At 57.0% G+C, this 27,225-nt stretch overlaps 2 protein-coding genes and 1 pseudogene across 2 annotated transcripts in view; all 3 read left to right on the top strand.

Annotated features, from left to right (window-relative positions):
* LOC107971854 (SH2B adapter protein 2-like) overlaps positions 1 to 20,937 on the top strand; it is a 49,882-nt pseudogene extending 28,945 nt beyond the window's left edge.
* Positions 20,938 to 21,041: 104 nt separating this feature from the next.
* LOC134810452 (uroplakin-3b-like) lies at positions 21,042 to 22,766 on the top strand. The gene is made up of 2 exons (XM_063814549.1): positions 21,042 to 21,852; positions 22,018 to 22,766. Exons 1-2 carry the CDS (start codon positions 21,768 to 21,770, stop codon positions 22,194 to 22,196), a joined length of 264 nt encoding a protein of 87 aa, XP_063670619.1. The 5' UTR covers positions 21,042 to 21,767; the 3' UTR covers positions 22,197 to 22,766.
* LOC745916 (DNA mismatch repair protein MutL) overlaps positions 22,477 to 27,225 on the top strand; it is a 69,631-nt gene continuing 64,882 nt past the window's right edge. Inside the window, exons 1-2 of the mRNA XM_063815931.1 lie at positions 22,477 to 22,576; positions 22,773 to 22,998. Coding sequence (XP_063672001.1) covers positions 22,477 to 22,576; positions 22,773 to 22,998 — 326 coding nt within the window. The remainder of the gene's footprint in view (positions 22,577 to 22,772; positions 22,999 to 27,225) is intronic.

Raw genomic sequence — 27,225 nt, 5'->3', positions numbered from 1 at the left:
AAGTGGGTGGAGGAAGACTGTTGTACCTCCTGCTCCACCCAGGCTATTGGAAAATAAATCTGGTGATTTTCAGTCCCCAGGCACAGCACACGGATCCAACATCTGTACCTTTGTTTTTACTAACTGCTGTTTCTTAATTTAAAACCTGATCATCTTCTTCCTAGTTGGCAAAGGTGCCTTGGAATTTGTGTCGCTGAGTCAGCAAGCCTTTCAGATTTGCCCGGTTTTTGTTGTTTGTGGTTTGTATCAAGATGGGAACTCAAACAAGTCATTCCTCCTAAGGAGCTGGTGTCTTCATCCAGAAGGGACAGTTTGTGCCAGCTCTCCAGAGAGAAAAGGTGAGAGCCATGGGGACTTGACCTTGCTGCCTTCTCTATCTGGTGCAGAGAAGGTGGGGATTGGGGAGGGTGGAATTTGAGGTCTGCAGGATAAACGTGTGCCCTGGGAGTTGACTGTTGATTGCCACCTGTCTCAAATAAATTGCAGTGGCGTCTTGCCACTGCTTCTCCTGTTTAACTAACTAGTCTTAGAAGATGCTTTCCACTTTAAGACATGCTTTATGGGATAGAAGACACAAGTCACGATTTCTGCATTTGAACTGGCAGTTTTCATTTCTTTTGTTGCATAAACCCTTACTGGGTGCCAGACAAGATCTCTGTCTTTTGGGAGTGCATTGTTTGGTGGAAAAGACAAAGCAGAGTCAGCGACAAGGTGTTGTCAGTGTGATATATACTGAGCTGGGAGAAATCACAAGGCTCTCCTACCCACATCCAGAAAGGGGATGGTTAGAGGGAAGGTCAGGAAGGCTCCTGGAAGGTGGTAGTTGAGGGGGGTTGTGAAGGAGGAGTAGGACTTAGAAAGTGGGGCACAGTCGCCTGGGAGAGGAGTCAGCGTTTGCAAAGTCATGAAGCTACCGGGACACAGCTGGGCTACTGTTAAGTAGCTTAGTATGTAATAGAGGAGGCTGGAAAAGTAGGCAGAGGGCTCTGAGCGAGGAGGGTTATGTGGGCCATGCCAAGACTCGGGAGTGGAAGGATTTTAGGAGATTTCCATGAGGGTCATTTTATTAAGTATTTTTTTGAGTTGGGGTCTGCTTCTGCTGCCCAGGCTGGAGTGCAGTGGAGTGATCATAGTTCACCACAGCCTCAAATTCCTGGGCTCTGGGGTAGCTGAGGTGCCTACCACCATACCCGACTAATAATTTTATCTAGAGACAGTGCTGCTCTACGTTGTCCAGGCTGGTCTCTTAACTCCTGGCCTCAAGGGATCCTCCCATCTCAGCCTCCCAAAGTGCTAGGATTACAGGCCTGAGCCACCGTGCCTGGCCTCGTGAGGGACATTTTAAAGGAGCACACTGGAACATGTGGAATGGGTTTAGACTGGATTATTCACTTTGTGGCGGTCTTCTTACATCATGCCAGCTTCTTTGTGGGGAGAGGCAGGTGAGTGGTTTTGCCCTCAGTTGCTTATAGTCTAGTTGAAGAGATAAAGTGAACATAGAGAACTGAAAAGGAACTTGCTAAGAGGGTGTTTTCTTTCATTCTTTTTGTTGTTGTTGTTTTGTTTTGTTTGTTTACTTTTTGAGACAGGATCTTACCCTGTCACCCAGGCTGGAGAGCGGTGGTGCAATCTCAGCTCACTGCTCAACTTCGCCTCCCAGGCTTAAGAGGTTCTTGTGCCTCAGCTTCCCGAGTAGCTGGGCTTACAGGTGCACACCATCATGCCTGGCTAATTTAGAGGGTGTTTGCTTTCTGCTGGGCACGTCCAGGCATCGTGGGAAGTGCTGTTTAAATTGGGCCATAAAAGGGTGGGTAAGGTGAGGACAGGGGACCAAGTGGGTGGGATTCAGGGTGGAGCACAGTCATGGGGGTGGGGACAGACACGCTGATGCACATGGGAGTAGTGGATCCTCACTTACACTCTGGAAGGGGATTGTGGAGAGGGAGGTATAGATGAGGGGATGGAAGGGAAGGGCACCGGCAAATATTGTTGATAGCAAGGGAAGGACCGTATTGTGATCGGCTTTGACTGTCAGCCTAAGGAATTTGAATTTCATTCTAGAGATCCAGGGGAGGTGTGTAAAAGACAGGATCAGAACGTTAGTTCAGGAAGCTTAATCCTTTCTGCCCCCCCATCTGAGATGTACAAGAGGGTTAGAAAGCAGAGTTGGAGAAGCTGTTTGGGAGGGAGCACTTATTTTTGTTTTGTTTTGTTTTGTTTTTTTGAGATGGAGTCTCGCTCTGTTACCCAGGCTGGAGTGCAGTGGCGCCATCCTGGCTCACTGCAACCTCCGCCTCCCGGGTTCAAGTGATTCCCCTGCCTCAGCTTCCCAAGTAGCTAGGACTACAAGCACCTGCCACCATGCCTGGCTAATTTTTGTATTTTTAGTAGAGACGGGGTTTCCCTCTGTTGGCCAGGCTGGTGTCGAACTCCTGACCTCAGGTGATGCACCCACCGAGGCCTCCCAAAGTGCTGGGATTACAGGCGTGAGCCACTGCACCTGGCAGGGAGGGGGTACTTATTAAAGTGAGAGGCATAAGGGTCCTGGCCAGGTGTTAGCAGGGGGCTTCAGAGGTGAGGAGAGAGCAGGGCAGGCAGCTGCTAGGCCTGGGGGAGCGGGCTGCGGAGGACTGAGAATCTGAGGTTTTTCTCTTGGCCGCCTGGGGGAAATCCAGGGGGAAAAGGAGAATGAGGAAGGAAGATGCGTTTGGCCTCAGACGTGTTGAAGGTATTAAGAGGCCAACAGAAAATGAGGCCATGGGCTAGAGAGAAGAGCCCTGATTCATTCCCTAAATGCCTCCCGAAATTCTGTGCGCCGAGGCTTGTGTTTGGCACTTGGAGTACAAAGATGACTTCAGCAGTCTCTTTGGTGTTTGCCTATAGCTCACTGCAGCCTTGAACTCCCAGGCTCAAGTGATCCTCCTGCCTCAGCCTCTCAAGTAGCTGGGACCACAGGTGCATGCCACCACACCTGGCTAGTTTTTTATTTTTTAGAGTTGGGGTCTTGATTGTTGCCCAGGCTAGATAATGCATTTTTGACATTAAATTCCCCCAAAATGGTGTTGCATCCCTCCCAGAGCATCCTATCGTGGGGTTTATGATACTGACCTGTCTTTTACTGGTGATGAAGGTCATGATCATTTGCTAAAGTGGTGTCTGCCAGGTTTTTTCTCCTCTAAACAAAACAGGTGCTATGAGAACCTGCTTTTTTTTTTTTTTTTTTTTTTGAGACTGAGTTTCTCTCTGTTGCCCAGGCTGGAGTGCAGTGGTGCGATCTCGGCTCACTGCAACCTCTGCTGCCCGAGGTTCAAGTGATTCTCCTGCCTCAGCCTCCCAAGTAGCTGGGATTACAGGCGCCTGCCACCACGCCTGGCTAATTTTTGTAGTTTTAGTAGAGACGGGATTTTGCCATCTTGGCCAGGCTGGTCTTGAACTCCTGACCTCACGATCCACCCACCTTGGCCTCCCAAAGTGCTGAGATTATAGGCGTGAGCCACTGCACCCAGCCATTTTTTTTTTTTTTTTGAGACGGAGTCTTGCTCTGTTGTCCAGGCTGGAGTGCAGTGGTACGGTCTCAGCAACCTCCACCTCCTGGGTTCAAGTGATTCTCCTGCCTCAGCCTACTGAATAGCTGGGACTACAGCTGTGTGCCAGCATGCCCAGCTAATTTTTTGTATTTTTAGTAGAGATGGGGTTTCACCGTGTTAGGATGGTATCAATCTCCTGACCTTGTGATCCACCTGCCTCGGCCTCCCAAAGTGCTGGGATTTCAGGCGTGAGCCACCACGCCTGGCCTGAAAGCCTGCATTTTGATGACACTAGTGAGTGTAAAATATCTTTTTTTTCTTTTTATTTTCTTTATTCACAACAGGTATGAAATGATTGTTTTCAGAGTCTTTTTTTTTTTTTTTTTTTTTGAGACAGGGTCTCACTCTGTCGCCCAGGCTGGACTGCAGTGATGTGGTCGTGGCTCACTGCAGCCTCAACCTCCTGGGTTCAAGCCATCCTCCTGCTGCAGCCTCCCAAGTACAGGTGCGCACCACCACACTTGGCAGACTTTTAAAATTTTTTTTGGAGATGGAGTCTCACTATGTTGCCCAGGCTGGTCTCAAACTCCTGGCCTCAAGTGATCCTCCCACCTCATCCTCCCAAAGTGCTGGGATTACCGGTGTGAGCCACCACACCCCTCCTGAGTCTCCCTGAATTGCCCAGGAAAACAAAACCAAAGGCCTCCACACAGGCACCCAAGGAGCGTAAAAGCGCGAAGGCGCCTCAGTGACTCCCACTTGGCCATGACACAGTGTTTCTCGAGCTCTCGTTTCCAATAAGTCAGCGGTGTGCAGTAAGCTCTGCTCTTTTCTCCCCCAGTGCCTCCCTCCCCAGCGGTCCCTCGAGCAGCCCGGGGAGCGTCCCTGCCACTGTGCCCATGCAGATGCCAAAGCCCAGCAGAGTCCAGCAGGCGCTCGCAGGTAGGTGCCTGCCCTCGGGCTGCAGAGCAGTCTGTGCCCTGCGGGACTTGGTGGGGAGGAAATTGTGATGTGGGGCCTTGTCACCCTCTGGATCCTCAGGGAGAGCCAAAGGGGCTCCCTGGGGGAGCAGTGCCTCTTTCTGGTGATGGTGTCACCCAAGAGTGAGCCCAGGTGCCCCTCCTTTTGCTCTCTGGGGACGTGGGGCCTGATGACGGTGGGCGCTCGGGTGCAGACCTTTTCACATCCTTTAACACTTTTGCATTGAATTGCATTATATTTAAATAGTCACTTTCCTGTCCTGAAATACTTTAAACATTTCCTTAAAGGGGCCCTCTGGGGAATTAATAGATCTATTTCGGCTGTAGTTACTCTTACATCTTGAATAAGAGGCACCTTTTGGGTCCAACCAGATCTTTTGCTGTACTAACCATACATCTTGGAACTGTTTTGGGTTTGGTTTGGTTTTTTGTGAGACAAGAGTCTCGCTCTGTCACCCAGGCTGGAGTGCAGTGGCGCTAACCCAGCTCACTGAAGTCTTGAACTCCTGGGCTCAAGCAATCCTTTCACCTTAAGGATCCTTAAAAATACCTACTGCTGGCCCCCACACCCATTCTGTTTTAGCAGCCTGGCTAGCAGGGTTTTCAGAAGCTCCACAGGTGGCAGGATTTTTTTTCTTTTTTCTTTTTTTGAGATGGAGTCCCTCTCGCCCAGGCTGGAGTGCAGGGGTGGGATCTCGGCTCACTGCAACCTCTGCCTCCCAGGTTCAAGCAATTCTCCTGCCTCAGCCTCCCGAGTAGCTGGGATTACAGGTGCATGCCACCACGCCCGGGCAATTTTTGTATTTTTAGTAGAGATGGGGTTTCACCATGTTGACCAGTCTGGTCTTGAACTCCTGACCTCAAGTGATCCATCCGCCTCGGCCTCCCAAAATGCTGGGATTACAGGCATGAGCCACCGTGCCTGGCCATTTTTTTTTTCTTGTTATAAGAGACAGGATCTTGCTCTGTTCCCCAGGCTGGTGTGCAGTGGTGTAGTCATAGCTCACTGCAGCCTCCAACCCCTGGGCTGAAGCGATCCTTCTGCCTCAGCCTCCTGAGTAGCTGGGATTATAGACACATGCCACCATGCCAGGGAAGTTTTTTATTTTTTGTAGAGACAGGGTCTCACTATGTTGCCCAGGCTGGTCTTGAACTCCCAGGCTCAAGCCGTCTTCATGCCTTGGCCTCCCAAAGCGCTGGGATTCCAGTCATGAGCTGCCACGCCCAGCTGAGGTTATTTTCTAACTTCTGGAGATTGCGAGGTATGTAAGGAGGTGGATGGCGCCATCGTTGTTCACAGGGTGATGTGGCGGAATTCAATAATGAGTTGGTGTTTTAGGGGAGTCGCTGTGGTAGTGGCTGAGAGGGGACAGGCCTGGAGGCAGGGCGGCTGGTGCAGAGCCTGACCTCAGACCTGGGGGCACCAGCCAAGGCCTGACCAGCTTCGAGGCAGTGGAGTGGAGGGGGAGGTTTGGCTTGAAACATTCAGAGGCATGAGCCGTCAGGTGGGGGGTTGTGAGGGGGGATTGGGGGTAGACTGAGGCCTGCTGGAGTGCAGCCAGTCACAACTGAGGAGCAGCCTGGGGCTTGGCATGTGTGAATTCATTTTGTCCTTAAATCACTGAGGTGGAGGCTTTTGTTCCCATTTTCATTAGAGGAAACTGAGGCTCGGAGAATTTAAAAATTCTCTGCCAGCCCTTGGCAGAGCTGAGACACAGCCCCGGGCCTTCTTGCCTATGACGGTTCAGTGCTGCTGAGTCTAGGGTGAGGTTGGGAGGGGGTGATGGCTGTGGAGTGGCCGTTGGAGCTGTTTCGGGGCAGTGGGATTTGGCTGTGGGCCTCAGAGGAGCAGTCTTGGGTGGAATGGGGTGTCCCTGACCCCTCGTGGGAGCGTGTGTGCCACAGAGACCGTGGGCGGGACTGAAGAGAAAATGAAGGAGCAGCCAGAGAGGTGGGGGCAGGAGGGAGAGGAGCTGGAGTGGGGCAGGGGAGACAGAATGGGCAAGACACACTGGCCAGAAAGTCCCTGCCCACTGAAGTCACCGTGCGGCGCCGTAGGGAAATCACAGTGTACCATGTGTGCATGTGCGGCCGTGGTGGCATTGGAGACAGGTTGTGGGTAAACAGACGGGGCCCCCACACGGTTCCTCATGGCCCAGCTCCTTCCAGCTCTGGGGCTCTCGCAAGCCTTCGTGGCCAGGCCTGACAGTGAGCGACCTCTGAGGCCATGACACAGATCTGAGTGCCCTGGGTGTGGAGTTAGCACCTGCCCCCTTCCTCTGCTCTTGAGGCTGAAGGTCCTGTCCAGGCTGTGTCCCAAATTGTCCATCCTGTTGTCTGTCCCCGTTGCTCTCAGAGCAATCCTGGAGCTAAAGCAGGTATTTTAACATCCATTTTACTTGTGGGGAAATAGATTCGGGAAGCTGGTTCAGGCCTAAGGAAACAGGAGAGCCTGGAGGCTGTGTAGACTCCTGCCTCCCCCAGTTCAAGGCCCAGTGTTGGTACCTACTGGGGGAGCATTGTCTAGGGGAGCAGGGAATGAGAGGAGCCTGGCCAGCACCCCAGAGCCAGAGCTGGAGAGCAGTGTCCTGTCACCCTGGTGTGCTTGTGGGTTGAGGAATTATACCGTGCCCGGCTGCGGAGACGAGCGTTTGCGCACAGGGTTTTTGCAGGGAGGTTTATAACCAGGAGGTCATGCTTTGGAAGGACTGAGTGCTGGAGGCACTGCTTCCAGGTGACAGTGCCTCCAGGTGACAGCTCCCCTGGCTGTGGCATAGCCCAGTCCCTCTATCGGGTGGGGGCAGGGACTGTGAGGCTGGGGCCAGGGTCTCCACCCCTCACCTGGTCACAGCAGCGGTCCATCCACAGCTCACACTGCTGCCTGGGGCAGGGATGGGTGTCAGCAGCCTGCCCAGGACTGCTCAGCTGGTGAGGGCTGGCACTGGGCTCGAACCCAGGCTGGGGAGGTCAGAGCGCACAGAGGAGAGGCTTGGATCTCAGCCCTGGCCCTGGGTGTCAGAAGGAGGGGTGTCTGCAAATTGGAAGTGAGAATCAGTGAGTGGGGGCTTCACTCTTCAGGGCTCTGACAGCGGGAATCCTCCCAGATGGGTGGAGAAAAAGGCTGTGGCCCTCCGAGTTATTCAGGTGATTTGGGGGCTGTCAGGAGTTTGGGGGGCTGTCCCTAGCCCTCCTCCTCTCCAGGCTTCTGGGTTGAAACTTGTGTGTTTGTGACTTGAATTCAGGGGAGTGGGTCCTGCATTGAAAAGGACACGTGTGTCACTCATGCGGCCTCCTGGGGGCTGGTGGTGGCCCAAGGATGTCTTCATTCCTCAGCAAACACAGAGGGCTGCAGGCTTCCCAGGGATCAGGCACTGCCCCAGCGGGGTGCTGGAGATGCAGCTACGGGTGGGACCTCGTGGAACTCGTGCTGAGGGAAGACAGTCCATAGAAACAGAGGGGAGTGCAAAGCAGGAGTCCAGCAGGGCGGGGCGGGAGGCTTGGAGGGACAGGCCCCGTCAGGCAGTGTTCAGGGAAGGCCTGCCCGCCGAGGCAGTGTTGCCGGAGAACCCTGGGTAGGGAGACGTGTCCTGGCCTTTGGTCCTCCCAGACGACGTGGGCAGCGCAGAGGCACCAGGTTCTCTTGAGGAAAACTGCACCTGTCCCTGTCCTCTCCCATCTCTCTGCCACCCGCACCCGCTTGTCCTTCTCTCCACCCGACATTCAGTTCCCACAGGAACCGCATTTGAGCCCAGGAACAAGCTTGGGATGTTGGGGGCATTGAACTCCCGGGCTCAAACCTCTGTCCTCTGATGCACGATTTGGTGTCTCCTGCTGAGCGGCCACTGCAACTCACCCTGCCCACCTCGGCTCTGCTGCCCAGGCTGGTGGCTGGTCTCCGCTTCTGTCCCCACAGCCAGGCACATGTGCTGGGTTGAGAAGCTTTGTTCTTCTAGTGGGGGCGCAGTGGCTGGCCTGGCCGCCCTTCACCCCTGAGTCACGCCATCTGTTCCTGGATGGGGAGTGGGGTCCAGGAGGACTGGGATCTCTACCAACTCCCCCGGCAGCCGGCTGTGCCCAGCTCCTGAGCCAGGTTCTGCAGACCCTGGAAGCCACCTTAAGGGATGGCTAAGAAGCTCTGGGCTTCCCCTTTCTCTGGAGAGGAGGTGCTTTTGACCTAACTGACCGATGACAGGGAGGACCGGGGAGCTGGCACTATGGAAAGTGGGGTAGGCCGAGGGTGTGGCAGGAACGGGTTCGTCCAGCAGGACACGCTGTGTCCCAGGAAGCGCTGGGTCATCAGGGAGCACGAAGGAAGCAGTGTCAGAGGAGAGTCCCCCAGGGCAAGTGTGGGGTTCCCTGCAGGCATCCGGCAGTGGTGAGCTCTGGAAAGAGTGGCTGGTCTGTCCCAGCATAGCTGCTGGCCACAGGCCCACCCTTGCCCGAGGGCGCCAGAGCCACAGCCTGGGGCGTTGCTGCAGCCCAGCCCTCACAGTATGGGGATGCTGCAGTGTGGGAGCAGGCCCAGGGGCCGCGTTCCTGCCCGCCTACCCCAGCGCTGTCGCTGAAGGCCGTGGCACCCAGATCAGCCAGGAGGGGCATGGAGCACACACAGCGCCCAGTGGAGGCTGGAGGCCTAGTAACTCCAAGCCAGGAGGGCCCAGGGCCTCCTGGGGAAGCTGAGCCCTTGGAGCCAGCCCCACCCAGGAGACCCCATGCCCTGGGCGGCTTCCTGGAGTGGCGTCCTCCGCCCTCTGCTCTCCTGACGTCACGGGTCCTGCCCCGGTGCCCACCTGCACACTGAGGGCACGGGCTTGTCTGTTGCTCCTATAGAAACCTGTGGGCTCTGGGGCCAGGGCTACCATGAGCCAGGCTGCCCCACCCTCTGATTCCTGGCCTGGGTAGTCCTGGAAGCCCCCAGAGGCCACATTCCCCAGGGAGACCTGTGCGTCCCCGTGGCCATTGATGGTGTCACATCCTTGGCCTGAGCAGGGTTTGTTGGCGTCACATGCCGAATGAGTCTTCTAATGTCTCTCCCTCTCTGCGTATCTGCTTTCACACCCGTGCAGGCATGACGAGTGTTCTGATGTCAGCCATTGGACTCCCCGTGTGTCTTAGCCGCGCACCCCAGCCCACCAGCCCTCCCGCCTCCCGTCTGGCTTCCAAAAGTCACGGCTCAGTTAAGAGATTGAGGAAAATGTCCGTGAAAGGTAATTCTTGTTCCCAAAAACTCTCTGGCCTTTGCTAAGCCTCCTTCCAGCCTCGCTGCCTCTGACTCTTCTGCACAGACCCTCTTCCTTCTCTCTGCTCCCTGAATCCCGGGGGAAGGGGCTCAGTGGCCCTTCTCCCTGCCCCCGCTGGGCAGCAGAGGCGGCCCCTGGAAGCTGACTTTCCACCGCAGCCCCAGAGTTCAGCTCCTCTCCTCCAGTCACAGCTGGCATGAGGGGGCTTGTTCTTGAGGACTTTGTGATTTTTGTAAGCAACAAGTTGTGGGTGAGAGGCGGCGCCCGGCTCAGGATGCGGGGACAACCGTCCCTTCCGCCGGGGCCAGCACGTGTCTCGGGAAAGGCCCCCAGACAGCGGCCCAGGTCTGCTGCCCAGTTCTGCTGCCCTGACCCCCAGCCCTGTGTGACCACTACGTGGGCTGCTTGAGAGGGGTCCCTCGGTGACCCCTGCCCTGCTCGTTGCATGGCCACAGAAGAAGGGGCTTTAGGACCACAGCAGGTCCAGGGAGTTACAGCAAGACCTGCTCGGAGCAGCCTGTGATGGTCAAGTTCTGAACCTTTCCCAAGCGGGTGCTGGCCCTGCTTCCACCCCTGGGCTGTGGAAGTGTGGACTGTGGCCAGTCCAGACACTCTTGAGTGGGCGTGGTGGCAGGCAGGGAGGGTGGCCGTGGCCCTGCTGGCCCTCAGTGTCTGTGTCATCTCAGCAGGTCCTCTCGGAGCCTCCGCTTAGCAGAGGGGCTTGGCGAGGTCTAGGAAATACTCGAAGCACCTGGCATGCGGCAAGGGTGGCTTCCGATCGTGTCCGACCTCCAGCCCACAGGCGAGGAGGTGGGCTCAGGAAGGGGTGGGCCTCGAGCTCCTGCCCCCAGCCCAGGGCTCTGCACGCCCTGCCCTTCCCTTGCCCTGGGGGAGGAGCCAGACTCGTTGGCAGCCCGGGCTGGCAACCTTCTGTGGCACTCGTGTTTACCTGGGAAGGACACGCTCTTGGTGGGTCACCTGGCTGGCCCCTTCTGAGACACGTGGCTAATGGAAAGCTCCCTTCTGTTCTGAAAAGCTGCAAGGGCCGGGGTGGGTGGGCGGGGTTGGGATGCTGTGCCCGGCCTCACCAGGGCTGGGCAGAGGCGAGGCCCAGGCTCACCCGGAGATGGCTCTGGAGTTGGCAGGCTTTTCCAAAGGAAAAGGCCCCCCTCAGCCAGAGTAGGGCATTCCAGCCACACGGAGGGTGACCCTGAGCTGGGGGCCATCGTTCTGGTCTGGCGTTCTCGCCACCGTGACAGGATTTGGGTTCAGGCAGTCTGTATGGGTGTGTGGAGGTGGGTGTGTGAGGTGTGGGGTGTGTGAGGTGTGTGGAGGTGTGGGGTGTGTGGAGTGTGTGGAGGTATGGGGTGTATGGAGGTGGGTGTGTGGGGTGTATGGAGGTGTGAGTTGTGTGGAGGGGTGAGGTGTGTAGGTGTGTAGAAGTGTGTGGGGTGTGTGAGGTGGGGGTGTGTGAGGTGGGGTGTGAGGTGTGTGGAGGTGTGGGGTGTGTGGAGCTGTGTGTGGTGTGTGGAGGTGTGGGGTGTGTGGAGGTGTGGGGTGTGTGGAGCTGTGTGTGGTGTGTGGAGGTGTGGGGTGTGTGGAGGTGTGGGGTGTGTACAGGTGTGGGGTATGTGGAGATGTTGGGGTGGGCAGGTGTGTGGAAGTGTGCAGGTGTGTGGGTATGTGCAAGTGTGGGGTGTGTGGTATGTGGTGTATGCAGGTGTGGGTATGTGGAGGTGTGGGGTGTGTGTAGGTGTGATATGAGGAGTGGGGTGTGGAGGTGTGGGGTATGTGGAGATGTTGGTGTGTGGAGGTGTGTGGTGTGTGCAGGTGGGGTGTGGAGGTGTGGGGGTGTGGAGGTGTGGGGTGTGTGGAGCGTGGGGTGTGTGGAGCGTGGGGTGTGTGGAGTTGTGAGGGGTGTGGGTGGAGTTGGTGTGTGGTGTGGGATGTGTGGAGGTGGGTATGTGAGGTGTGTGGGATATGGAGGTGTGGGGTATGTGGGGGTGTGTGGAGGTGGGGGTGTGGGTGGAGTTGGGTGTGTGGGGGGTGTGGGTGTGGATTGGGGTGTGTGGGGTGTGGGTATGTGGTGTGTGTGTAGGTGTGGTGTCTGTAGGTGTGGGGGGTGTGGGTGGAGTTGGGTGTGTGTGGGGGGTGTGGATGTGGATTGGGGTGTGTGGTGTGTGTAGGTGTGTCTAGGTGTGGGGGGTGTGGGTGGAGTTGGGTGTGTGTGGGGGGGGCGGGTGTGGATTGGGGTGTGTGGTGTGTGTGTAGGTGTGGTGTCTGTAGGTGTGGGGGGTGTGGGTGGAGTTGGGTGTGTGTGGGGGATGTGGGTGTGGATTGGGGTGTGTGGTGTGTGTGTAGGTGTGGTGTCTAGGTGTGGGGGGTGTGGGTGGAGTTGGGTGTGTGTGGGGGGGATGTGGGTGTGGATTGGGGTGTGTGGTGTGTGTGTAGGTGTGGTGTCTAGGTGTGGGGGGTGTGGGTGGAGTTGGGTGTGTGGGGTGTGGGTGTGGATTGGGGTGTGTGGTGTGTGTGTAGGTGTGGTGTCTGTAGGTGGGGGTGTGGGTGGAGTTGGGTGTGTGTGGGGGGTGTGGGTGTGGATTGGGGTGTGGTGTGTGTGTAGGTGTGGTGTCTGTAGGTGTGGGGGGTGTGGGTGGAGGTGTGGGGTGTGTGGATGGGGGTTGGGGGGTGTGGTCTTGCCAGCAGTTTCCCTCCAGGTCACAGCAGCCATGCCATAACAGCAATTCCAGCTTGGTTACTTATTCGTCTTTCCCGTTTGAGATCGGGGAACCGAGGCTCAGAGGTGGCATGATTCGTTCACAGCAAGAGAACTAGAATTAAACAAACCGTGCCGACTCCAGCCTCCGCCCCACCACGCCACCTCCCTGCCAAACTGTCCCAAGGTGTAAAGGGAGTTCAGCAGGTGCAGTTGTGAGCCCTCAGGCTTAGAATTCTCTGCAGCCCCTGAAGGCCGTGAGCTTGGATTCAAACCAGAGCCCCTTCTGGTCCTGGAGTCTGGGACGACCACAGCCCCACCATGACCTTGGGGTGGAGCCCCTGTCAGGAGCGCCTCCACGGGTGGCACTGGGCTCCCCGTCCCTCTTTCACCCCCGCACGGGCTTGGCTGCCGGCTTCTGTGGTTCTGCTACTCCCACTACCTAGAGAACGCCCCGGGCCGCGCCGATCCTCACCAGCTCGGGGAGCTGCTTGTCCGTAGGAGAGGCTTTACTGGATGTGGGGTTCAGTGTTTATGGAGATGCAGCCCTTCTCCCTCCAGCTTCGTGCACGTGTGCACAGACAGCGAGTGAGGCCGTCAGGGTGGGCTCCTGCCACGTCTTGGCCCCTCCCCAGAGTCGCTGGACTTAGGAGCTAGTCTGCACGTGACAGACCTTCCCAGTCAGTGGCAGGCGTTTCCCGGGACAGTGTCTGTGTGGCGGTCGGCGTGTGTGCAGCTGCCTGTACATGCTGGACCCCAGACTCCCTTGTCCCTGCGATGTTCATGTCAGGGTAATGCAAGTTGAATCAAATCGTGCTGCCACAACGCCCCCTGGAGTAGTTTGTGCCCGAAGCGGCTGACTCTTCCGCGCAGCCTCAGAAGCGCCGGGGTCGGTTTCCTCACTCAATGTGCGCGGGGATGCGGCTCCCAGGAGACTGTGCTGCTGTTTCTGCTCTTCTGTATCCTCCATGGCTCCTGGGGCTGAGCCGGGTCCCCGGACGGTGGGACTGGGGAAGGCTTTGCCCGACGGAGCTCGGGGCTCTGTGCCTGGCGCTGAGCTCTCCCGTCCCGCACACTGGCCTCCCTGTCTGGGCCCCTCTCGCATTTCCTCCTGGCAGCTTAGACCTCTCCCTTGCCTTCCTTGCCCTCTGGTCTCCTCTCCAGCCTGTGCTCCTCAGGACGCTGCTTATGTACTTCTCTCTTCTAGGAGCGACCCCGAAGCCAGAGCCAGAGCCAGAGCAGGTCATAAAAAACTACACGGAAGAGCTGAAAGTGCCCCCAGATGAGGTTTGTGTCTTGGGACCTTGGCTGCCTTTGGTTCTGTTTGGAAACAACTCCACATGGAAAGGACATCCGCCCCATCTTGCTTGAAGGGTGCTTCCCAGGTGCCTCTGGGTGCCAGGGCCTTGCTCCAGCCCCTTTGGTTTCATCTCCCAGCCTCCCGAGACCCACATCGTTATGGTCTGAGCTTTGCACTTAAGGAGCTGTGGTCCTGAGCAAAGCCCCTCCTCTCCCAGCCCTGGCCTCTCCATAGCCTGATGGCCATCCTGGGAGCAGGAATTCCAGAGACAAGGGATGGGCCAGCCTGCCCCACTCTCCACCTTGCGGATGCTGGTGTAGAAGTGAGGTGGCCTCGTCCAGGTGGCTGTCCTGCCCCCCGGCTATTGGGAGAGCTGGTCAAGGTTCTTATAATTTTTTTATTCTTAAAGATGGGTGCACACTGTCGCCCAGGCTCAGTGCAGTGGCGTGATCACAGCTCACTGCAGCCCTGTCCTCCTGACCTCCTGTAATGAACAGGACCAATCAGACTCCTGTTGCGCTTCCATAGAACCTGAACCTCTGCTGAGCCACGTTTTGGGGGCTGCAGCACCACTTTCCCCCGATTTTAGCTGGGAGCCCTGGAGATACTGTTGGGGGAGGGGGTGGGTGAACAGCCGGGAGTACCAGTACCCAGAGATCTTCAGATACTTGGGGGCGGGTGGAAGGCCAGGAGCCCCAGTACCCAGGGACTCTTCACTTGTCTCTTTCTCCAGTCTGTTGAGTCCATGAGAAAAATCTGGTAAGTAAAGGTTTGGAAAGGAGCCTGAACGTCCTCCTCATGTGTCCCACCCCTTCCACAAGCCCTTGCCACGTTCCCGCCTGCCCAGCGCTCAGCTCTGTCTCGGCCCTGGTGTCCATCTGGTGTGACTGGGCCGTTTCACCCTAGGCTCCTCCTCTCCAAGCTGCCATCTGCACAGCCAGCACGCAGCTTGGATCATGGGAGCACTCCCTGCCTGGAACCCCCAGCAGGACCCCCAACTCACACACAGCCCCAAGCCCCTGAGTGTGGCAGCCAGACCCCGAGGGCGCGCCTCTCCCTGATCCTGTCTCATCTCCTGCTCCCAGCCCACCCCCTGCCAGCTTTAGTGCCCATGCGCTGGCTCCTCGTTCAGAACGCCCTCCTCCCTCTTCCGGGTGCCCACTCTGTGCTTGTCCATCTGGCAATTCCTGTCTCCCTTGTAAGACCCCACTCCGAGGGCCTCCCCCAGGATCCTGCCCTGTCCGTCCTCCCCATTTGGTGGCTTCTGCTGTCATGTCGGGCCTGTGCTGCTGGTAAGCCCTTCAAGGGCACAGGTCCCGGTGACTCACCTGTGTCTCCAGCCTGTGGAATGGACTTTTTTTTTTTTTTTCTGAGACGGAGTCTTGCTCTGTCGCCCAGGCTGGAGTGCAGTGGCACAATCTCAGCTCTGCAACCTCTGCCCCCTGAGTTCAAGTGATTCTCTTGCCTCAGCCTCCCAAGTAGCTGGGATTATAGGCGCCTGCCAACACGCCCAGCTAATTTTTGTATTCTTAGTAGAGATGGGGTTTTCCCGTGTTGGCCAGGCTGGCCTCAAATTCCTGACCTCAAGTGATCAGCCTCCCAGAGTGCTGGGATTACAGGCCTGAGCCACTGCGCCTGGCCTCGGAATTGACTTTGACTGCACTTCCAGCATTTCAGCACATGAAAGCCTCTTTTTCCAAGACTGGCCCACGTCAGCCCAGCCCACTGTTGGCAAGCATGACCCGTGTTTGGTCTCCTCCAGGACTGCATCATCTGCATGGAGAAGCTGTCCGCAGCGTCTGGATACAGCGATGTGACTGACAGCAAGGCAATCGGGCCCCTGGCTGTGGGCCGCCTCACCAAGTGCAGCCACGCCTTCCACCTGCTGTGCCTCCTGGCCATGTACTGCAACGGCAATAAGGTGCCCCCACTGGCCCGGGGCGGAGGCAGGTGGCCCGCCCCCACAGTTCTGAGCTGTCCCCTGCAGGGGCGGGAGGGTTCCGGGTGTGGCTGTAGGAATGGGCACCTCTGCAAAAGATGGTGCTGGGCGTGGGGCCAGCTTGAAGACCTTTCTAAAGGTCTGGCCGGCTCTCCTAGGCCTGCCCTACTCTTCTAGGTCTGCCCCACACTTTAGAAAGGAGGACCAGGGCGGCTGGTTCCCTCCACCCCTCCAGCCAGGCCTGAGAAGATTCTGGGCTTCTCTGAGCCTCAGGGCACCGCCTCCCCCTCGGCCACTTGTAAGCACCGCAGACACTGTCTCCCTTCTTCCTTACAGCATCCCTGTGCAGTCAGCACAGTGCTCATGAGGGAGAGGCTCAGAGCAGGGGCTGTGCCCACGGTCACCCCACTGGGAGGTGGGAGCCAGGCCTTGAGGCAGGGCTGATCCTGGGCCCCACGGTAGCCTACACATGAAGAGCCGCGCCCAGACCGACCCCCAGCTGCTCTCCCTGCATCGGCCTTCAGGCGGGATGGGCAGAGTTTAGAGGCTTAGAGAACCGAGTCATGTGGCGCATCGGAGCCTGGCTCGGCCTTCCCTAGTGACTGCCGTCCTGGGCAGCCAGGGCCCAGCTCCGCAGATCAGACACTGCAAGGCTGTCTATCCGACTGCAAATGCGATTCACCCGTGGAGATTTCTGCTCAGGATCCGAGTTTTCCCACTCGCCACCTGTCTCCTGATAGCATGTCCCTTAACGAAAATGGCATGAGTTGCTGGTGCAAAACAAAGCTTTCCAGGGAAGCTGTTGGAAGCCAGTTTCCGGGCAGGAGGCTGCCAGCAACTCCCTGGGATGGTGGCCAGCCCATTCCCGGGGCCCTTTACCATCTGACGGTGGAGGTGACGGTCTTGGGTGTTCTCAGACTGCCAGCTCAGTGGGTTGCGTCTGCCTCTCTCAGGATGGAAGTCTGCAGTGTCCCTCCTGCAAAACCATCTATGGAGAGAAGACGGGGACCCAGCCCCAGGGAAAGATGGAGGTATTACGGTTCCAGATGTCGCTCCCCGGCCACGAGGACTGCGGGACCATCCTCATAGTTTACAGCATTCCCCATGGCATCCAGGTGAGGGGCCTTCTTGAGTCCCCCACTCCTGGCCACTCCTCTTCCCACCCCACCCACGTCCCAGCAGTCTGCCCCTGGATCAAGGCTGAGGATGCCCATGTGGCCAAGCTCAGGCCCCCAGGTCCCCTAAGGCCAGGGCCATGGAGGGCCGGGAATGGGGAGGCAGTGCCGGGGCTTAGGGCAAGCTCTTAGGGCTGTGGCAGCAAAAGGCTGGCCCTCCACTCTTTCCTGAACCAAGGAAGCCTTCCTAGAGGAGGAGCCATCTTAGCTGGACTTGTTCTGGGCAGAAGGGCAGGCAGTTCAGTGGGAGGAACCCTGCGGAGGGGCTGGAGAAGCGGGGCCACAGCAGGGTGTGCGTCGAGGAACCTTGGGTTGGGAGTGGCAGGGCCAGGCGTGTGGGTGTCAGGAGCCCAGGCACAAGGCCCCAGAGTCCCAGAGGAGACTCAGACAGGCCCTAGCCCTTTCGGTCTCCTGTCTTGAGTCAGGGTGGATCGTAGGGCCTGGGGCAGGGTGGGAAGATAACGGGGCAGCAGGCAGCGGGCACTGGCTGCCAGCCAAGGTCCACCTGTGGTGGATGGAGGCATCTTTTTGTCTTGTTGAACCATGAGCCTTTCCCCTGGTTTCCCTCCACTTCTCCACAGCTCAGAGGGAAATTCAGGAACATTTGGGGTTGGCATCTCGGAGCGGGGGAGGAGCTGGAGCTGTGCAGGGGCCTGTCCCTGTGCGGGCTCTCGGAGCACCCTATCCTGGTGTCTGTTCCTACCGCAGGGCCCTGAGCACCCCAATCCCGGAAAGCCGTTCACTGCCAGAGGGTTTCCCCGCCAGTGCTACCTTCCAGACAACGCCCAGGGCCGCAAGGTGAGTGCCACCATGCGCCCCGGGGGTGGACGGGGCCCTGACCAGGCGGCAGGAGGCCAGGCGCCACACTGGACTCTGCTTCTGCAGTGGAGGACAGAGGCTGAGGCCGGGCCGAGTGTCTGCTGCTCTTTTCTGGGGACCTGCTGTAGGTACAGGGAGGGCAGCCTGGACCTCACATAGCCTTGAGGGAGGAGGAGAGGCCATCACCTTCCAGCACCCTGCCGGGTGGGGTCAGGAGCTCCTGAGAGTCAGAGTGTGACAGGCAGGGACGGGGGTTGTGTTAGACCAGGTGACCACGGAAGGCTGGAGCAGTGGTGTCTGCACTGGGACATGAATAGGGACTTTGGGGCTGCAGCCAGACCCAAGGGGCTGGGGGCCCTGCTGGAGTGATTAGACCCTGGCGCCTGCCCCCCTCCGATTGGGAGAGGCAGCCCCAGGGACCCCCACGCCCATATCCGTGGCTCACCTTTTGTCCCCCGTGGCCACAGAGCTGGTGCCCTACACACCACAGATAACAGCTTGGGACCTGGAAGGGAAGGTCACAGCCACCACCTTCTCCCTGGAGCAGCCGCGCTGTGTCTTCGATGGCTGCAGAGAAGGTTGGGGACGAGCCTTCCAGAAAGGCAGGATAGCTGGCGAGGAGGGTGGGAGCCCGTGGTGTGGGTGTGAAGACAGGGCTGCCCCCAGGCCAGTACCAGGGGTGCCTTGGGTGCTTCTCCTTGAAAGGATTCTGAGGATGAGGATAGGAGAAAATATTTTCAAATTGCATACCTGATAAGGATCTAATATCCAGAATATATAAAGAACCCATAGAACTCAGCAATAGGCCGGGTGGAGTGGCTTATGCCTGTAATCACAGCACTTTGTGAGGCCGAGGTGGGTGGATCACCTGAGGTCAAGAGTTCGAGACCAGCCTGGCCAACGTGGTGAAACCCCCTCTACTAAAAATACAAAAATTAGCTGGGCGTGGTGGTGCGCACCTACAATTCCAGCTAATTTGGGAGGCTGAGGCAGGAGAATTGCTTGAACCCGGAAGGCAGAGGTTGCAGTGAGCCGAGATCATGCCACTGTACTCCAGCCTGGCGACAGAGCAAGACTCCGTCTCAAAAAATATATATTAAAACAAAACCATGAGATGCCACACTACACCCATTACGATGGCTATACTAAAACAAAAAGCAGTGTTGGAGAGGATGTCGAGAAATGGGACCCTCATCCACTGCTACTGGGAATGTAAAATGCAGCCACTTTGGCAAACAGAACCTCAAAAAGCAGCATTAGCATATGACCACAGTTGCACTCCTAGGTACATTCTCAAGAGAATTGAAAATGTGCCCACAGAAGCCTGCGCACAGATGCTCATGGCAGCATTATTTACAGTAGCCCCACAGTGGAAAAAACCAAATCCTGCATCCACGGATGAATGAAAGTGTGATACGTTCACAGGATGGAATATTACTCAACTGTGAAAAGGAATGAAGCAATCACAGTCGAGGAGGAACCTTGAAAAAGTAACAAAAGCCAGACACAAAAGGTCACATGTTGTGTGACTGCATCCTATGAAATGTCCATTACGGGCAAAACCATGGAAACAAGAAGTAGCTTAGTCGTTACTGGGGACAGGGGAGAATGGAGAGTTACCATTTAATGGGTGTAGTGTTTCGTTTTGGGGAAGTAAGAAGGTTCTGGAATTGGTGATGGTTGCACAACCTTGTTGATATACTAAAAGCTGTTGGGCGCTGTGGCTCATGCCTGTAATCTGGGCACTTTGGGAGGCTGAGGCAGGAGGATCCCTTGAGCCAGGAGTTCAAGACCAGGCTGGGCAACACAGTGAGACCCTGTCTCTACAAGAAATATATTTTTATTATATTTTTTTGAGACAGAGTCTCACTCTGTCATCCACGCTGTAGTGCAGTGGTGTGATCTCAGCTCACTGCAACCTCCGCCTCCCGGGTTCAAGTCATTCTCCTGCCTCAGCCTCCCAAGTACTTGGGATTACAAGCACGTTCCACCACACCCGGCTAATTTTTGTAATTTTAGTCGAGACGGGGTTTCACCATGTTCGCCAGGCTGGTCTCGAACTCATGACCTCAAGTGACCTGCCCACCTCGGCCTCCCAAAGTGCTGGGATTACCGCCGTAAGTCACTACACCCAGCCTCAAAAACTATATTTTTAAAAATTAGCAGCTGTGCGCAGTGGCTCATGCCTGTAATCCCAGCACTTTGGGAGGCTGAGGCAGGTAGATCGCGAGGTCAGGTGTTCGAGACCAGCCTGGCCAAGATGGTGAAACTTCATCTCTACTAAAAATACAAAAATTAGCTGGGCATGGTGGTGGGTGCCTGCAGTCCCAGCTACTAGGGAGGCTGAGGCAGAAGAATTGCTTGAACCCAGGAGGTGGAGGTTGCAGTGAGCAGAGATCACGCCATTGCACTCCAGCCTGGGCGACAGGGTGAGACTCCATGTCTCAAAAAAAAAAAAAAAAAAAAAATAGCCAGGCACGGTGGCTCATGCCTGTAACCCCAATACTTTAGGAGGCCAAGGCAGGAGATTTGCTTGATCCTCCCAGGAGTTAGAGATCAGCCTGGGCAACATAGCAAGATCCTGTTTCTATAAAAAATACATTTTTAAAAATTGGCCAGCCGGGTGCAGTGGCTCACACCTGCAATCCCAGCGCTTTGGGAGGCTGAGGTGGGTGGATCACCTGAGGTCAGGAGTTTGAGACCAGCCTCACCAACGTGGAGAAACCCTGTCTCTACTAAAAGTACAAAATTAGACAGGTGTGGTGGCACATGCCTGTAATCCCAGCTACTCAGGAGGCTGAGGCAGGAGAATCACTTGAACCCAGGAGGTGGAGGTTGCGGTGAGCCAAGATCGAGCCATTGTACTCCAGCCTGGGCAACAAGAGTGAAAACTCCGTTTCAAAAAAAACAAACAAAAAAATTGGCGGGTGTGCCAGGCACGGTGGCACACGCCTGTAATCCCAGCACTTTGGGAGGCCAAGGCGGGTGGATCACTTGAGATCAGGAATTTGAGACCAGCCAAGCCAACGTGGTGAAACCCCATCCCTACTAAAAATACAAAAATTAGCTGGGCGTGGGGCATGTGCCTGTAATCCCAGCTACTTGGGAGGCTGAGGCAGGAGAATCGCTTGAACCCAGGAGGCGGAGGTTGCAGTGAGCCCAGATCACGCCACTGCACTCCAGCCTGGACGACAAAGGAGACTCCATCTTAAAAAAAAATTAATTAAATAAATTTTAAAAATTAGCCGGAGCATGGTGTTGTGTGCCTGTGGTTCCAGCTACTGGGAAGGCTGAGGTGGGAGGATTAACTGAACCTGGGAGTTTGAGGCTCCAGTTAGCTGTGAACTGACCTCCCTGGGTGACATATATATATTTAAGCCACTGAGCTGTGAAGGTTGTGAAGGTATGTGAGTTATGTCTTGAAAAATACACACATAGTGAGCGCCAAATCCCGGGAGTAGTGTTTAAGTGGCGGGCTTGTCAGCTGTCAAGGGCTCTGCAGCCCTTTCTCTGAATCCAAGTTGTTCTTCCTGTGGACAGGGAACCGAGGCTGCGAACTGGGAGGATGTGGCCTCGTGGGGGGCAGGGCCAGCGTGCTGTGATGGGGATGGGGCTGGGCAGGTTGGGGCTGCCTGCTACTCCCCACTCCTGACTCTGGGTGGGGACAGAAGGCAGAGGGAGGCTCCTGGCACCTGGGGCACAGGAATCTCAGGCATGTGGTCCTGAGCCTGTTTCCAAAAGCCAGACCCTCCTCCCCAGGGCGGAGAGACTGGGAGGGGCCCCAATCCAGGCTCCGGGATGGCCTGGCTGGCATCTGGGGTTCCAGTGGCCCCTCTCCCTTGGCCCTGGCAGTGGGGCTGGATACTGGCCTGCCTCCCACCAGAGTCCCCCCAGCTCCTCCCTGCTGTGGGCTGGCCTGGGAGGAAGGGGGTGGGGTGCACTTACATTTGCAGGTCTTTCCAGCCCCTGGGGCAGCCTGATTAACCAGCTTCTCCAGGGCCAAGCTGTTGGGGGTGGGGTGCAGCCCGAAGCAGCCAGACCAGCCCCTGAGCCTCCCGGGTGCTGGCGGCTGTCATGGGGCTACCCTGGGGGCAGCCTCACCTAGGGCTGCAGATGCTCCTCCTGGCGTTGAACTGTCTCCGGCCCAGCCTGAGCCTGGGTGAGTGGGGGTCCCGGATGGACGCGTCCAGTCAGACCCAAGGGGCTGGGGGCCCTGCTGGAGTGATTGGACCCTGGGCGCCCGCCCCCCTCCGATTGGGAGAGGTAGCCCCAGGGACCCCCACGCCCGTCTCCGTGGCTCACCTTTTGTCCCCCGTGGCCACAGAGCTGGTGCCCTACACACCACAGATAACAGCTTGGGACCTGGAAGGGAAGGTCACAGCCACCACCTTCTCCCTGGAGCAGCTGCGCTGTGTCTTCCATGGGCTTGCCAGCGCCAGCGATACCGTCTGGCTCGTGGTGGCCTTCAGCAATGGTGCAGGGACTGCTGTGGGGCCTGGGTGAGGGTGACGGCTGAGGAGAGTGGTGGGCCCTAGGAGCCCCTCACCAGCAAGCGCCTTCAATGATTGAGCCCCTGTGGGGGCCTTTGGGAGAGTAGGTGTGGATGAATTGGGCTTTATCTAAAGGGGTAATATGTGTATTGAAAAATACACACGTAGTGAACACCAAATCCCGGGAGTAGTGCAAGTGGTGGGTTTGTCAGATGTCAAGGGCTCTGCAACCCTTTCTCTGAATCCAAGTAGTTCTTCCTTTGGACAGGGAACCGAGGCTGCGACCTGGGAGGATGTGGCCTCCTGTGGGGGCAGGGCCGGTGCACTGCGATGGGGCTGGGGCTGGGGCTGGGCAGGTTGGGACTGCCCGCTGCTCCCCACTCCTGGCTCTGGGTGGGGACAAAAGGCCAGAGGGAAGCTCCCCTTCAGGGGTAACAAAGTCGACTGGGTCTGGACTATCTCTGGGGGCCCTGAGGGAGGAGGTGGCATGGGGGGTCAGGGCTGGAGACTGGGCGAACACAGAACCCCCACTCATAAGGACAAAGCTGCTTTCTCCCCTCCCACCTCCATCTGTTCTCTCATCCTGCAGCCTCCAGGGGCTTCCAGAACCCGGAGACACTGGCTGACATTCCGGCCTCCCCACAGCTACTGACCGATGGCCACTACATGACGCTGCCCCTGTCTCTGGACCAGCTGCCCTGTGACGACCCCATGGCGGGCAGCGGAGGCGCCCCCGTGCTGCAGGTGGGCCATGACCACGGCTGCCACCAGCAGCCCTTCTGCAACGCGCCCCTCCCTGGCCCTGGACCCTATCGGTGGGTGGTCCCCACCGGAGCCCTGGGACTGGGGCTGTGCTTGGGGTGGAGGCATTGCTGGGACCAGGGATGCTCTCTCTAGCATCTTTCCAGGGAGGGGTCCCCCGGCCCCGGTCCTCCCCTTTGCAAGCCCGGGCTCCTTCCACTGTAGAGTCAGCAACAGTGCTCACCCCCGCTGGGGCCGGGCAAGGCCCAGGAGGAGCGGGTGGGCACCTTGGGGAGGCGGGATCTTAGTCAAGGTGGGAGGGGGCAGCTTCCTCAAAGTCTAGGCCCCTGTCCCCCACCACGGGCAGATCTGGCAGGAAACTCGGGGGCCGAGTTCAGACCCAGTCTAGTCGGTATTAGGCAGGGAGCAGGAGAGGTGGCTCCCACCCACTCTTACAGATGAGGAAACTGAGGCACAGGAGGTCAAGTGGCCTGCCAACATCGGGGTGGAGCCGGGATGGGGAAGCAGGCAGTGTGTCCAGGTCAGGACTGTCCGGACACAGGAGGAGGCGGGGTGACCTCAGGAAGACCAGGCCCAGGGGAAGCCGGGAAGGCAGGGCGTGGTGAGGCTGGAACAGCACCCCGCTCCGCCCAGCCCCCTTCTGCCCTCTCACCCACTCTCCAGGTCCACCCTCTGCCCTCCCCGCTGCCTCACCCTGGCTCAGCCTTCCAGCTCCATGCCCCGCCCCATCCCCCGCAGCCACTCTTTTCAGTGCCAACCTGCCAGGTCCTTCCCCACTTCCCAGGCCTTGCAGAGCTCCCAGCCCTGCAAAGACACAAACCGAGCCCCTCTGCGGGGCTCCTGGTGCCCTGGGTCCTCAGGCTGCTGGTGATTGAGCCCCCTGCCCCCCGGCTACTGCTGCCCCTCCTGGAGGCCTGTGACCCCTGCCCCATGTGCCCTGCTAAGCCACCTTCACCTGGTCTTTTGGCTTGTGACATTTAGGAACCAGGGCCCCTAAACCAGCATCCCCGGCCCAGGTCTGGTGTCTGGAGAGCAGTTGCTCAGGGGGATGAGGGGTGGTGGCACAGGCCAAGTGGCTGGAGACATCTGAGGGGATTCTCAGAGCAGGGCCAGGCCATGGGCTGCTGCTCTTGATGGGCACCCCCACTCCACATCCATGGGAGGGCCCCAGAGGAGCTGCCTGGGGCTTGGCCCTGCCCAGGGTGGTCCCGGCCTCTGAAGCTCTCCCCTCCTCCCCCACCACCTCCCATCCCCAGGGTGAAGTGAGACCCTGTCTTGAACGAACAGGCCAGGCGCAGTGGCTCACACCTGTAATCCCAGGACTTTGGGAGGCTGAGGTGGGCAGATCACTTAAGGTCAGGAGTTAGAGACCAGCCTGGCCAATGTGGCAAAACGCTGTCTCTACCAAAAATACAAAAATTAGCAGGGCATGGTGGTGGGGGCCTGTAATCCCAGCTACTTGGGAGGCTGAAGCAGGAGAATCACTTGAACCCAGAAGGTGGAGGTTGCAGTGAGCCGAGATCTTGCCACTGCCCTCCAGTTTGGGTGACAGAGCAAGACTCCGTCTCCAAAACAAAACAAAACACACAAACAAACAAAAAAAAAACCCACCACAGTGGAGCCCAGGTCCCTCTGCCTGGAACTGAGAGAGAGTTAACAGACGGGCTTGGTGTCTCATGCCTGTAATCCCAAGTTTGGGAGGCCAAGGCAGGCGGATCACTTGAGGTCAGGGGTTTGAGAGCAGCCTGGCCAACATGGTGAACCCTGTCTCTGCTAAAAATACAAAAATTAGCCTGGTGTGGTGGTGGGTGCCTGTAATCCCAGCTACTTGGCAGGCTGAGGCAGGAGAATCACTTGAACCTGGGAAACGGAGGTTGCAGTGAGCCGAGATCGTGCCACTGCACTCCAGCTTGGACGACAGAGCGAGACTCCAACTCAAAAAAAAAAAAAAAAAAAAGACAGAGTTAAAAGACCACCTCCCTGTCAGTGACCCTTCAGCAGAGACTGTCTCACACTGTCCTATCCAGACCCAAGACAGTTGGCTAGGGGCCCGGCCCCGGAGAGGTATGACAGGGAGAAGGAGGGGGCCGTTGGTGTTTGCTGTGTGAAAAGATGAATTAATCCTCCCCGGGTTCAAGGACCAGCTAGGAACAGGATTGCCACGGCTTTTTTTTTTTTTTTTTTTAACGTGGAGTCTCACTCTGTTGCCCAGGCTGGAGTGCTGTGGCGCGATCTCTGCTCACCGCAACCTCCACTTCCCAGGTTAAAGTGATTCTCGAGCCTTGGTCTCCTGAGTCGCTGGGATCACAGGTGCCTGCCACCACACCCAGCTAATTTTTGTACTTTCAATAGAGATGGGGTTTCGCCATGTTGGCCACAGGCTTTTGCATGTCCTGGGGCCCTTCTGTGTTTGTTCTTACTGTGACAATCCGTGCTGATGCCAGGCGCAGCGCCAGGGACTTCCCATGCGAGTCTGCAGCTGCCCCTCCCTTCTGCACAGCCTCTCTGAGCCCACTGAGGAGCTGCCGTCACCCTCAGGAGCCGCCTGGAACTTGACTTTGGAAACACCCTCTAAACAGATCTTGGAACCTAGGGTGTAAAGACTGAATCATAGTCCAGGAGCCGAGGGGAGGCTACTGGCCCCCACTGAGAGCCAAGGGGGCTTCCTAGGGGTTCTTTCTTTCTTTTCTTTTTCTTTTTTTTTTTTTTTTGAGACCGAGTTTTGCTCTTGTTGCCCAGGCTGGAGTGCAACAGTGCGATCTCAGGTCACTGCAACCTCTGCCTCCTGGGTTCAAGCAATTCTACTGCCTCAGCCTCTGGAGTAGCTGGGATTACAGGCGCCTGCCACTACACCCGGCTAATTTTTGTATTTTTAGTAGAGATGAAATTTCACCATGTTAGCCAGGCTGGTCTCGAACTCCTGACCTCAGGTGATCCATCTGCCTTGCCCTCCCAAAGTGCTGGGATTACAGGTATGAGCCACCACGGCTGGTCCCTGGGGTTATTTCTGAGCTGACTCTTTTTTTCTTTTCTTTTCTTTTCCTTTCTTTTGAGATGGAATCTTGCTCTGTTGCCCAGGCTGGAGTGCAGTGGCATGATCTTGGCTCACTGCAACCTCCACCTCCCGGGTTCAAGTGATTCTCCTGCCTGAGCCTCCCAAGTAGCTGGGATTACAGGTGCCTGCCATCATGCCTGGCTAATTTTTTTGTATTTTTAGTAGAGACAGGATTTCACCATGTTGGCCAGGCTGGTCTTAAATTCCTGAGTTCAACAGATCCTCCCACCTCAGCCTCCCAAAGTGCTGGGATTACAGGTGACAGCCACCATGCCCGGCCTTGAGCTGAATTTTGAAGGGCAAATGGAAGAAGGAGGCCGAGGCAGGAGGATCTCTTGAGCCTAAGAGTTCAAGACCAGCCTGGGCAACACAGCAAGACCCCATCTCTAAAAAGTTTTTTTAAAAAGAGGGAAGAAGGAGAGAGAGCTACTCAGAGAGACCAGGGGTGTATACGGTCCTGTTCTGCAGTGGCACCCATGGTGGCCAGGGGGTGGTAGCAGGGATTGTGGGCTGGGAAGAACCAGATCTGAACCAGGGCAGACAAAGAGGATTGGAGAGGAAGAGTTGCATTCCAGAAATATGCAGGAGGTGGCCGCAGGAATTGGGAGATAAGGCAGAGGGAAGAGGCCATGCCCAGTTTCTGACGTGGCCTGGGCGTGAATGCAAAAATTGGGGTCTTCTGTGCTTTGCAAGTGAGTGCACCACCACAGTTTGCTTTACGGCAAGGCCCCAGGAAAAGGGGTTCTGGGGATGTCATCTCAACGGCAGGTGTGTTCCACAAGAACATTAATACATCGTTAATATTTTTGAAAGACAAGACTGGGCATGGTGGCTCACACCTGTAATCCCAGCACTTTGGGTGGCTGAGGCAAGTGGATCACTTGAGCTCAGGAGTTTGAGACCAGCCTGGGCACCATGGCAAAACCCCGTGTCTACTAAAAATACAAAAAATAGCCAGATGCGGTGGCTCGTGCCTGTAGTCCCAGCTACTCGGGAGGCTGAGGCAGGAGAATCGCTTGAATCTGGGAGGCAGAGGTTGTAGTGAGCCGAGATCACACCACTGCACTCCAGCCTGGGCAACACAGCGAGACTCCATCTGAAGAAAAAAAAAAAAGAAGAAGAACCCAAGGGAGGGGGCACTGCCCAGCACAGGCACAGTCCCATCAGGCCCTGGGGAGCCATGCCAGGGCGTTCTGCCCAGCACAGTCACACCTAAAAGGGTCCT

Source organism: Pan troglodytes, chromosome 6, assembly GCF_028858775.2.
Source record: "Pan troglodytes isolate AG18354 chromosome 6, NHGRI_mPanTro3-v2.0_pri, whole genome shotgun sequence".
Classification (NCBI taxonomy): domain Eukaryota; kingdom Metazoa; phylum Chordata; class Mammalia; order Primates; family Hominidae; genus Pan; species Pan troglodytes.
Note: the sequence above shows the minus strand (reverse complement) of the source record. Positions and strands in the feature narration are given on the sequence as shown.